General features: G+C 32.7%; 1 protein-coding gene across 4 annotated transcripts in view; it reads left to right on the top strand.

The window, feature by feature from the left end:
• The first annotated feature begins 4391 nt into the window (after positions 1-4391).
• The window catches only part of LOC113496454 (homeobox protein abdominal-A homolog), a 43191-nt gene continuing 34803 nt past the window's right edge, over positions 4392-12779 (top strand). The window contains exons 1-2 of one of the 4 annotated variants that reach the window (XM_026875683.1): positions 4392-5932; positions 12203-12235. In XM_026875683.1, the coding sequence (XP_026731484.1) occupies positions 5332-5932; positions 12203-12235 (634 nt within the window). In that variant the 5' untranslated portion in view covers positions 4392-5331. Of the gene's footprint in view, positions 5933-12187; positions 12248-12779 lie in introns of all 4 variants that reach the window. The other 3 variants (XM_026875681.1, XM_026875682.1, XM_026875680.1) reach the window with 3 other exon arrangements.

Raw genomic sequence — 12779 nt, 5'->3', positions numbered from 1 at the left:
TCCTCATAATAATAGGGATTAAACAGTCCCTCTAAACTGGCTCAAACTGACTTACAGTATGGGTTTGCGGTCTTCACACATAATTAACAGAATCTCTTTGGCACGATCATTTCTTTAGATGAAGCTTTTCAAACAAGTATTTAAAAACGAAGGTTTGTTCTTTTTTTGTTTGGCTTTCTTCCGAAAATTAGAAGCTTCTTTTTTTTCTGATCACAGTAGATATTTTGGTCAACAGTACCAAGTAACAACAATATCAGAAAGTTTTTCAAAGTGATTGATACTTTTTAAATAAGAAGCTAATTTAGTATGTTCTCATTGGAAACTCACCTTCACCTCACCAAACAGCGAGGAAAACATTAATTGTTTCAAAAATAGGATCTTCCAATCTGATCTGATCTGTCTGTATTCCACTGTGTTGACTACTGTTCAATCCTTTTTCTTGTTCATATGGAGAGAGATCTTTAACCAATAAAGGCTGATATTATTCTTCTCGATGTCTTCTTGGTCTTATTCGATACTAATTTATTTATTTTAGTCTAGTAATTTTGACATCCAAGTATATGCTCAATATTCATAGATCTTAAAGAATTACGGTTTGCATTTTTCATTTAAACAAGCTTAGCATGGACAAGATTTTATTTCTTATATTTGTTATTGTGTATAGTAATACACATAATATTGTATAATATATCTTAAATTTCTTACATTATTAATCTGTGTAATGTTATTAAATTTATTTTTATTTGTTTCAGGTGATCCTTACAGCTGCTTGGGTGAGTTGAGTGAAAAATAATTTATTGGTAAAAATAGGGATTTGTCTTTGTTTAAAATTTTGTCATATAAGACTAAAAAGGACATTCTTTTTCGTCTGAATAATTTTAAATGAATCTATTGTATAGGCCCGCGTTTTTTCATAATCTATTGTATGATGTTATGCTCAATAAATACAATATTAGAACTGATTTATTTTTATTATTAAGCAATATATTTTATAGTACCTATCACCACACGATATCACATACACATCTATTGTGTAGGTGTTTAAATATGATGTGTCTGATTACCGCTTCTTAAATATTCATTCAAACTAGAAATCAAACAATATAGGACGCTAATAAAACCAGATTCACTCATAAAATATTTGATGGAATTGTTAACATTCCATTCATCTTTCTGTTTAAACATATTTTATTGATAAATTTATTTCAAAAGTGATGGCAAAAGCTTTTTAAAAAACGTAATAGTGTAAGTGTTTTCTCGGAAAATGTAAAAAGAAAGGACTTCAATGGACAGAAAGTAATGACAACCAATTTTTTTCATAATTTTTGAGGAAAATTGATCAAAAAGAGTTACAAGACTGGAATATAAAAACTGATGATCATCCAACATAAAACATTTGCCACAATTACCCCACTTTACAGAACAAATGGTACATTTGTCACATTGATAGCTGTTTCATTGAGACAAAGCAAGTTTATATCGAATTTAAAAGCGTTGGATCTATAAACTGGTCGTTAAATCTCACAAGCGATAGTTGTAAATTTTCCAAAGACTTGAAACAGTTTTACGATGGACGTTGCTCCGCCCACCGGCGACTTTGCGGCTTGCAATATAGAGGCAGTGGTACACCGATACATCTATAAAATAAGGGTGATTGCACCAACGCTCTTAGTCTTTTTAGGGCACAAACCTTATTTGGAATACGTTCCATATATGAAGTAGTTCTTATAAGTAAGTATTTAAAACTTTTTGCATAAAAAAATTACTAAGTATTTGACTGTTTTGGTGGCAATTTAGTCGTTTGGTAGTAAATTATTGTTTTATTGCTTTATAAATATAAACAGGTAAAAGAAGTTTCAAGTAAGCTGTCTTTCAATTTTATAAATGTCAATAAGGAATCTGGTGTGTCGACAAAATATTTTATCCCCACTAAAACTATCTACTGTATAAAATTTTATACGGTAAAATGTGCACAAAAATGCGTATAATAAATGCGGACAACATCACATACATTGTAATGAACCCAAAGTAAGTTGCTAAAGCACTTGTGTTATGGAATTCAGATACAACGAAGGTACCACAAACACCCAGACTCGAGACAATGTAGAAATGTGAATTTTTACATTGACCCGACCGGGGATCGAACCCGGGACCTCAGAGCTAGCGACACCTTGAAACCGGTGCGTACGCCACTCGACCACGGAGGTCGCCGTGTAAATAAAATGTAATATGGTACATAATTATGTACATATTTAAATATAATAATACCGGCCTATATACACTCCCCTGCTAGGTACAGGCATCTTCCCTTATAGGAAAATTTTGAGCATTGGTCACCACGCTTGCTTCCTGCGGGTTGGCGATTTCGCATTCCAATATTTGAAAATCAGGTTTCCTTACGTTAATTTTCTTTACCGTTTTTATGAAAATCATATACCTACCAGCATTAAATATACAAATAATAGAGATTAGTAGTTAATAATCAAATAAGAATACATAAATTCTAATAAGATTTGAGGGGAAACCCATTTGTTGCTGTAAAACATTTAATGAATCTAAGTAATTAGTATTCAGTTAGATGATAAATACTGTTTGGTATCGCGTACCAGTATTGTTTCAATACTATGTAAAGACAATTAGTGGTGTTCGTAACTACTAAGTAGTTTATTTTATTATTTATTATCCAATTGTACTGATAGGTACCCATTAAGATATTGATAGCTATGAACAGTTGACGTAATTGTTGTTGTTAAACATTACTAAAGTACCTGATATTGAACTTACCTAGTATTTAAGTATGGATTCATTTGTAAGTTGATTCTTGACAAAACGTTTACATATTACTTCTTAACCATTCATTTCTATATTTAAATATTATTTTGGCTGTTTGAAACATTTTTATTAAATAAATTTCATTACAATTAATAGCATTATAACTTACTAGCTGTTGCCCGCGACTTCGTCCGCGTGGTTAGAAGATATAAGTTATAATTTATACCTGCCTTCTATCTATCTTGTAGGATTCAGTCAGCGTTTGCAATGTAAGCGCAAAAAATGTGTTTTTTTACGACCTCACATTAGAAACCTCAAAAATTGTAGCCTATGTGTTATTCTGGTGTATAAGCTATATTGTGGTAAAGTTTCATTCAAATCCATTCAGTAGTTTTTACGTGAAAGAGTAACAAACATCCATACATCCACACTTACAAACTTTCACCTTTATAATAGTAGTAGGATATTAGAAATAAAATTCCGAAATTTAAACGTATCGAAAAGTTAGCTCTTCCATTAAAAAAAGAGTCTATCTCAAAACTTATTTGAATCATTTTTGTGCAAGTTTTATTAGAATTAGCAATTCAGTAAGTGCAATTAGTATTAGGAAGAAAAATATCTATTACACCAATACTAGGTAGTATAGCAAGTAACTGTTACTTTTATAACGTTAGTAATTCCATTTGGTGAATTGACACCAGTGATTTTAATTAAATCGTGTAAATTTTATATTCATATTAAATGAAATCTAAATTACGAAAATAATTTAGTTTTGTATTTTGAAATGTGTAAACTGGTATTTTTAAGTAAAGAAATATCTTTTTTAATACCCATTTAGGTCGTATGTTTTGTGAGCGATAAGTATCTATCTGTTCAAAGATTTATCTACGTAAAATGCAAACACTAACGGTCCAAAGAGTTTCCTCAAACAGAGCGATACATTAAACTGTCATTAACCTCATTAAAAATCGATAAAAATGGCTCATATCGCAAAATAAACGTCTTTAACTGGCCATATCATGCATTCCATACGTTTACGGCGAAAACATCACAATAACAACATAAAACCTATACTTATGCAATGTTCTACTGCCTCACAGTCGTACCACCGACCTGATAAAGCTGAAAAGGCAACTTAAGCCTATAAAAACCATGCACTAAACACGCTTTACAATCAAAAGTGTAACAAATAAATAAACATCTCAGGCAATAAACGGTTTTATTTTAATAGTCGTAAAGTTTGTTATTGCACATGTGCTCGGAGTTGTTACGACCTAAGCGTATGAATGAAACGTGCGACAGAGAAAGGGACATTCAAAGAAACGAGATGGATAGAACCCGTCCGTCCACGTGGCCGGCGTAACGCAATTCAGAGCAATTCTTGTTTTGAATTTATATTTTTAACTCAAGTAGTGGAAGATGTTTGAAATATATTTTTATAGCTACCTATTGATAAAAAAAGTTTTTGAAGATGATAATAAAGGAATAACTACTTGATAAAAAAAAATCAATCAGTTGTCCAAATATTACGTTTAATAATACTTATTTAGGATGGTACTTAATTTTTTTCAAATTTAATATTAATAAGTAGTACTAAAGAAGACTTATTAATTCGTACCTATTTCATCTATACACTTATTCTGTTCCGCATAATAATGGGTAAAAATGATCCTGTTAAGCGAAGTGTTCTGATCTGTAATACTTTATGAGTAATCTAGTCCAAAATTAAGTTTAATTTTTTTGAATATTTCAACATAGTGTGTTTTATTAATCTCGATAAGCGATTCCAAGAATGACGAATGCCAAGAACAAAGTAAAATATCTAAAAATACAGGGATCAAATTACGTAAAAAAAATTTAGTCACTAAACTAAACAAATGTAGAGTGTTATTCTACTTGCTAAATATGACGATATGTTTTGCACAGGAAATGCAGTGATCATAAAAAAAATATTTTGGTAAAGTTAAAAACGAAATCTCCAAAAATATTCAGGATTACCAAATAATTATATACAATAAAATTTTATTCAATATCAGATAATTATTACAAATATTACACTTAATATTAAAAGTAATGTTGCAATTCTGTTTAAAGCCATTCAATTTGACAGCTAGAAGTGCCGGAATGGTTTGTGATTGGCGGTGAATGTTCTGCACCGGATCACTATTGGTGTAGACGAGGTCGGTGCGGGGGTGCGGGGCGCCCGGCGCCATTACGAACAATGGCCGTCAGAATGGTCGTTAGCGAATAGCTTTTATCTCTTTCTAATATAAGCCACGCAGGTAGGATTTAATGAGACGGAGAGGGTTCTCGCGGATCGGCCTCGATCGTAATTGCGTCTCGCTCGCACGCACGTGGTGTGTTTCGCTGTCTCGAGCGCGGCGCGCGGCAGCGGTAACGCTCGCCACGACGGGGAATTCGGAGTCGTAGAGCCTCATACGCGGGTCATAAACGATCCGCGGCCATAGTAGAGGTGCACGCGCGAGAATCGATCCGAATCGCCGGCGATAAACGCATCTCCCGCGAGGCGATCGTCGCGCGCCGCGTCGCCGCCGAGCGATGAGTTCCAAGTTCATCATCGATAGCATGCTCCCGAAGTACCACCAGCAATTCCACCACCAGAATTTGTTCGCGAGTGCTGGGGCGTCGCCTATAGAGGCGTCGCTGTCATCTTCGCTGTCGTCGTCTCTATCGACGTCGCTGTCAAGTTCGCTGTCTGGCGGGCTGGGAGCGGCAGCGCTGGGGGCAGGCTCGCCGGGCGCCGGCAGCCCGCAGCGGTCCTCGTCCTCGTCCTCGGCATCGCCGGGCGCGCCGGCGAGGATGTATCCTTACGTGTCGCACCACCAGCAGTTCGGAGGTTCGGTGCCGTTCTCGGCTGGTGGCGGCCTGTCTGCAGCGGATGACAAGAGTTGTCGGTACCCGACGGCAGTTGGAGGAGACCCCATGGTGAACTACGCGCTGGGCCAGCACAATGGCGGGGCGGCGGTGTCCGCGGCGTCGGCCAGCATGGCAGCCGCTGCTCAGTTCTATCATCAAGCAGCGGCTTCTGCGGCATCAGCTGCGTCCGCCGCCACCGTGGACGCCATGGGAGCTGCTTGCTCGCAGCCCTCTGCTCAGCCCCTGCCAGACATACCGCGTTACCCCTGGATGTCCATCACTGGTAAATGTTTTACTCCTTCACTGCATGCCAGTTTGCGTTTGGTTGTTCCTGAAAAAGTTAGTTCAATGTTATTTCTTTTTTGTTTGCTTATAAAACACAAGATGTATTTTTTATGATGGTGTTTAAAAATATTGATATTCATTTTAAATAGTAGTACGTTCGTGGCTTTTGTGGTCGTATCATGGCTAGCTATTTTGTTTTTAAGTTGATTTGATGCTCTTTATTTTTATTACACTTAAAACTGCCGATGTATTTCGTTTCCTTTAAGTTAAATGCTTATTGTAGACACATTTTTTATTTCATTATTTTAATTCGTATTTTTACTCACGTCATTTGCGTCGTAATTACCAAAATTTAATTAGTATTTTAAAAATACATAAATAGAGCATTAATTGCCCATTCTAATTAGAATTATTGATATTTGGCTATTGTTAATTAAATCAATTCTAATATGACTCTACAAAGAAAATTTAAATAAACATAGTTATAAAAAACAATGAACGACAAACAATTACAAAACAAAATTAAATTAATATTTCTAATGTACTAAAATATAGATATAACATCTATCATTTTACAATCTAAACAAAAACACATCAACAAAAATCTCTACCTCAGATCAGATCAGTCACACATTTGTTTACATACATTTTTTTATTTCAAAAGGTAATTAAACTATGTTTTAAAGTGTTTTGTAATAAACAAACTATAAAATATTAAGCTAAGGTCGTAAATGTTGCGCGAGCGCTCCGGGTAGGTGGTTTTTCCTTCGGACATCGTTCGTTCGTTGCCGTCGGCGCTCGGCACGCCCCGAGCCGACGGTGAGGGGCGGGACTAACTTATACTAAGTCTAAGACGCCATTTTATGATATTTTAATACCTATGATAGCTATTAAAATGTAGTCACGTTTACCTATTTACATATGATAGGATCTTAATATCATTATGGTTGATACTAAATAAAGTAGTCAATGATAAATCCAATCGAATCGAATCAAAGTTAAACAAACCACTTCGGCCTAAAACATTATATATTATATACAATTTAACTATTTATAATTGAAATTAAATTCATTAAAGTTGAATCTTAGTAAAGAAATAAATATTCGGGTATTAAAAAAATAGTTTATAAAGTTCAATTACTTTATTTTTTTCACATAACACAACCTACATGGCATCTAGATAAATAAAAACTATTACAATAACGACAAATATAATACTTGTATATCGTTTAAAAACTTCAAGTACAATAACCAATATCCTATTACGTATACAACACAGATTTCAGTACGAGAACGCTTTTAATAATTCAACAGATATCCAAATCGATTAGAAATAGTCTAGCTGACTATATAAATAGTTATTTACACGCAAAACCGGGAAAATGGATTTCTAGGTCAATTAGAATATAATGGAAATCCCTCTTAAGCTCTTTTGAAAATATAAATATTTGTTACACTGTTATGATTTGATTTTTAAGCAAGAGACAAAATACAAATACTATCTGTTTTAAAGTAATTAACATCGGTTTTCAGGACTGTGTAGAATACCAAAACTCGATGAAGAAGACTCTACACATTATTCTAATAAATGAGCTCTATTACTTTACATTTCTATTAGAATCCCTTCAATTGTTATGCAAAGAGGTACAAATAAAAATATTGTATATTCTCAATAACTCATTTTCTTTCATGTAGGTGAGGGTAAAAGTATAAGACTTGTGAGGTCTACTTAGTACTCAAAAAAGGTGACCATTACAGAATTAAACTGCCTGTATGTTTAGCATACAATGGTGCGATTATTTTTATACGCAATTTTATTACTCAGCAATGAGTCTTCCGCGATTACGACAGGATATAATCGAAATCAATTAAATTGCACGATCTAATTGTTTATTGACGATTTGCAATTTCGTTTCTAATTAAAAGGTATTAAGGCAAATATAGCCAGTTATCATAATTGATGAATTGGTATAAAGAGATCTTATATCAATCAAATAAATGGGTAACGATCTCCAATGATACGCATTTTACTATTTTGATGTTTCTCTAATTAATTATGAATTATTACCATTTATAATTAATAAAATAGTATAGTTTTTCATAATTTTAAAATTTATTGAAAAATCTAGTACTTTAACAGAACAATTTAACAATCTTTGTTTTTTTACAGATTATAGTATTGATACTGAATTAACTATACCTATACAGTTATTTTCAATTATCTCTTTACAGTATAGGCTGTAAATAGATAAAATACCAACAATATTTAACACTAAATAAATAAAATAAAAAATATTTGTAGCTTAATTAAATGAGACAAATTATTAATTTATATTTGTTAGAATCCCACGAAAAAGGTATTAAACAGATTAATAATTGTAGAGCTTCATTAATATGCGATAAATTAGTTATTTATTGTATATTTTTAATCATAAAAAATACATCAAAATAAGACTTAAAAATAAATTCTATAGTTTCTTTTATATTAACATTTCAATGAGATTAGTATATATATCAGTTTCCAGTTATTTTACTTCTATTATTTTTTTTATTTTCCCATAAGAAAAAAATGTTTTATAAATCAATTCATAATCGATACTAACAAGTCTATTGTTCTGTAGAGTCCCTGTGAAAAGATAGAGTTTATCTTTATTTAACTGATTATACATAATAACATATTAGTAATATACATATTAAAAAAATAATATTAGGTAACATTCTCGTATCTTACAAGCCTTGTACATGTTTAATGTATAAAAAGTGTAAATAAATAAATAGTTACATTTATTGTCCTGTAATAAACAGATAGAGTCGATTGCACGAACTAGGTCTAGTCTCTCGGGTTTAGGTGACATAGGAAATACGGAAAAAGTAGAAAATAAAAAACCCTTTTTAAATAACATTTAAAACTAGCAGTCACAAAATTTAAATAATATTAATTATCACATTAAGGATCTATAAACAAATTTTATCGCTTGATTATTTAATAAAAATAAAAACTAACGACCATCAGGTAAAATAAGAATTTACCTATTTGATAATTTTATTAATGAATGTCACATTGAAAAGTCGTTTGCGTAGGGTTAGGCAAAATTAACAACAATTTTTACGTTTTATACCTAATCACCTTACTAAATTTATTTGAAAACATTAATATTTATAGGCACTGTTGAGTGTATCCACAGAAATGATATGTATTTTACAAAACCGCGTTCTTGAAGCACTAAATTAATTATGAATATAGGCGATATACATAATTTTTATTTACCTTACATCCATTAACATAATAACTAAGCTTTCTTTGAATAATGTTGCATTTAAGCCTAGCTTAATTGAGATAGAGTCATAGAGCTTTTAAAAACTCTTATTTCTTTATACAATTGTAAATAATCCGAGTGATTGCCGCATTTATTCCGTCACAAAACTGTTTATACTGCAGAATAAAGAGCTCTATCTACGAAAATATTGCCGCACGACTTAATTTGATAAACTGATTCATCGCGCAAAAGATTTGCACATAAATAACTCAAAGCTGAGACGGCGATAAGACATGTGAATCAAAGCTTTTCATATCTAGCACTGAATCTGCTCATCTTGGCACTGACGCGGACTGTTGTCACGCAAAAAACGTTTATCAAAGCCAATGGAACGTCATAACAGCGCTGTATATCTATGAAATCATATAATGACCTATAATCGTGTTGTATTTGTTTAGAAATGGACTATTTTCGTGATTTGTCGGCAATGTTGAGATATTAAAATGTCCGGGCTGATGTAGGTGAAAATCCGTCTCGCGAAGACAAAAATAAGGTGGCAGGTGCTTGCGCGCGCGCACACAAAATTAAAATGGCGGACCTGTCAGTAGCCGACAGTTATACGTCGTAACGCGCCGCATTCTACAACAATTTGACAGTATAAGAGCGTGTTACGTTCAAACACTACTCGAGTAGTTTGAATGAAATTTAGTTCGATTCATCTATTTTGTTAGAGACATCTCATCAATGGAAACAACAAAACACAATAATTTTTGAAATAGTAACTTAACATACTCATACAATATTTAAATAATAAGAACGCTTACACGTTTAAGTTAAACTATTTAAGATTACGAGTAAAATTCTCCATAAAACTTCTCTAAATTAAAACATTTCAAATTCCTAACAAACACTTAAATCATATAAACAAAGCTCATCTCGAAATTCTCTAAATTCGACTATTGTTCTATTCCATAATAGTTTTAATGTTCAAACGCGACTCACACTTGACGGTAAACATTGTGTACCGCGGAAAAGAAGAGCGCCAGTCACATGTGTGCGGCGCGCAGAGCGCATGCGCCGAACAAAAATGGCCGGCGTCCGCGACCAATCACAAGCCGCCGTGTGCAATCGGAACCCACATGCCATCAAAAGCCCTTTACACTATTGACTGCTATTTGTAGCACGTTATTCATTAAATCGTTAATACCGTATTGTTTACACAAACTGTTATATTTCATAAGTAGGTAATATTTACCGACTATGTAAGTGCCTGTTATAATTGGGTAGTACATTGTTGGAACCAAAAAAATCTTGATTCACTCGCGCATATTTACGACCAGCTTAATAGAATAATCGTGTAATTATAAATTAAAAACAATGTAAATCGTTTAGGTTGTAAAATAACATTATCTTTCCAAAAGAGTTACGGGTCCGATATGAAACTCTACCTTTTTCATTTAAGAGTGACACTGTTTTTCGAAAGTTTCGAGAGGTGAATTAAATATGTTCCCGAATTGAAATCAAAAGCCTGTAATTGTTATCTTGGACTGAGTTGTGAATTCGAGTATCGATTTAGGAACGACATACGATTCTTATAATCGATATTTTTATACAGCCACAGTATAATTAACGACTGCACTCAATTCAGAGAATTTAAATGTTTCCGATAGGTAAAACTCATTTGATTTTAACGTTGCATCAGCACCGGCGTGGCTTACAATAGCTCGATACTTTGACGTTTGTTATACTAATTTCATTTATTTTTGCAACACAGAATTTTTAATCAAATCTGTGTCTATAAATCCTTACATACAATATTTGAACTTATAATTATTTTAAACAGCTTTATAATATTTTTCTGACGAGCAAGCTCATGAAACAGTTCAATATTTATATTTATTATTGCATAAAAAGAAAATAACTAAAACCAAGCACCAATTTTCATAAAACTAAGACACAATTCTTTTCACATATCTCTCAGTATATTTCATTGTTAAACGGAGTGACACAATAAAAACTAAATAATAGTTCTAATTGATAAAAGTCAATTAAACATGTTTACTCGTAATTTAGATGGAAGATAAAAAGTAATTAACAATAAAATAATAATAAATAAATGCAGACAACATCACATACATTGTTCTGAACCCAAAGTAAGTTGCTAAAGCACTTGTGTTATGGAATTCAGATACAACGAAGGTACCACAAACACCCAGACCCGAGACAATGTAGAAATGTGAATTTTTACATTGACCCGACCGGGGATCGAACCCGGGACCTCAGAGATAGCGTCACCTTGAAACCGGTGCGTACGCCACTCGACCACGGAGGTCGTCAAATCAGCGTCGTCGTCATCAATTAACAGTCGATTGTTTTAGGTTTAACTCGGTTCACATGAGCAATGTCTATGTGAAATTCTAAAAAAAGGAGACTATTAAAAATTTAACGACCAATTTATCTATTAAACTGTTGTAAGTACGTCAATTAGACCTTAAGCTTTCTTTAAGTAGCAAAAATTATTTCTATGACAAAATAAATAATTTTATAGAGACTTTTTTTGGAATTCTCATCATTTTGTATAATGTAGAGCAATTTTCACACAAGTTGAATTTAAAACGTCATCTTAGACGTTAGATTGTTTTTTTTTTATTATAAAAGGAGTTTTTATACTTTAAGTAGGTAATAATTATCGATATTACAGTTGTTCGGACAACATCTATGTTTCTTACAATATTTGCACTACAAATAACTAGTGTTAGTCTCTACTTTTTCATTATTTTTTATTTTGCTTTATAATTGTGTGATGTGAAATAAGTAGATTGATTGTAATAAAACTTTATTCTCCTAATAGATTTTTAAAGGTGTCGACGCTCTACATTTCATACCGTCGTTACTAAATGTGTTTTTTTTATGTTTTCTTTATCTGTGTATCTAGCTTTACATGTTATGCATGAGACTTGGCCGAAACAAAGAACTTTCAATACGATTGATAATAGATTTTCCATTTCCAGATTGGATGAGCCCCTTCGACCGGGTGGTCTGCGGTGAGTTCAATGGTATTTATCGTTTCAAATTTATTTTCTTTTAGTTTTAAGTATCTTTAGTTTAGGAAGGAATCTTAACACACACACGACTAAACAACGCTTTTAATGGCATATCGCCAGTTCGAAAATTTGGAATTCTTAATTTTGGAACTGAAATATTTATTGCTTTTATAACGGAACTTTTAAAACCACTTGTGAATAAGTGATACGATTAAGTGCAGAATGTTTGAAATAAACTTCGTGAAAATTGGCCAATAAATCGTGTAAACAATGTTTTGCCTAATTATTGTCTTGATTAATGTTTTGTGGGGATTTACATGATAGGCGGAGGGATTTCTAACCGGCGGTGTTGTTCGAAACTAGGTCGCGTGATAGTCTAAATATAATATTGTCACGGAGCATACTGGCTTAAAAAATATACCTATTTTTATTAATATTAAGAAATTATTAATTTTTAGTTCGCAAATTGTATTTGACGTAAGAAGAGTTTTCGGTCTTGTGTGTTAAGATTTCAATTAAAATCTTTAGATGGCTGTCGTAAAGT

The sequence above is a fragment of the Trichoplusia ni genome, chromosome 8, assembly GCF_003590095.1.
Source record: "Trichoplusia ni isolate ovarian cell line Hi5 chromosome 8, tn1, whole genome shotgun sequence".
In the NCBI taxonomy this organism is placed as follows: Eukaryota; Metazoa; Arthropoda; class Insecta; order Lepidoptera; family Noctuidae; genus Trichoplusia; species Trichoplusia ni.
Note: the sequence above shows the minus strand (reverse complement) of the source record. Positions and strands in the feature narration are given on the sequence as shown.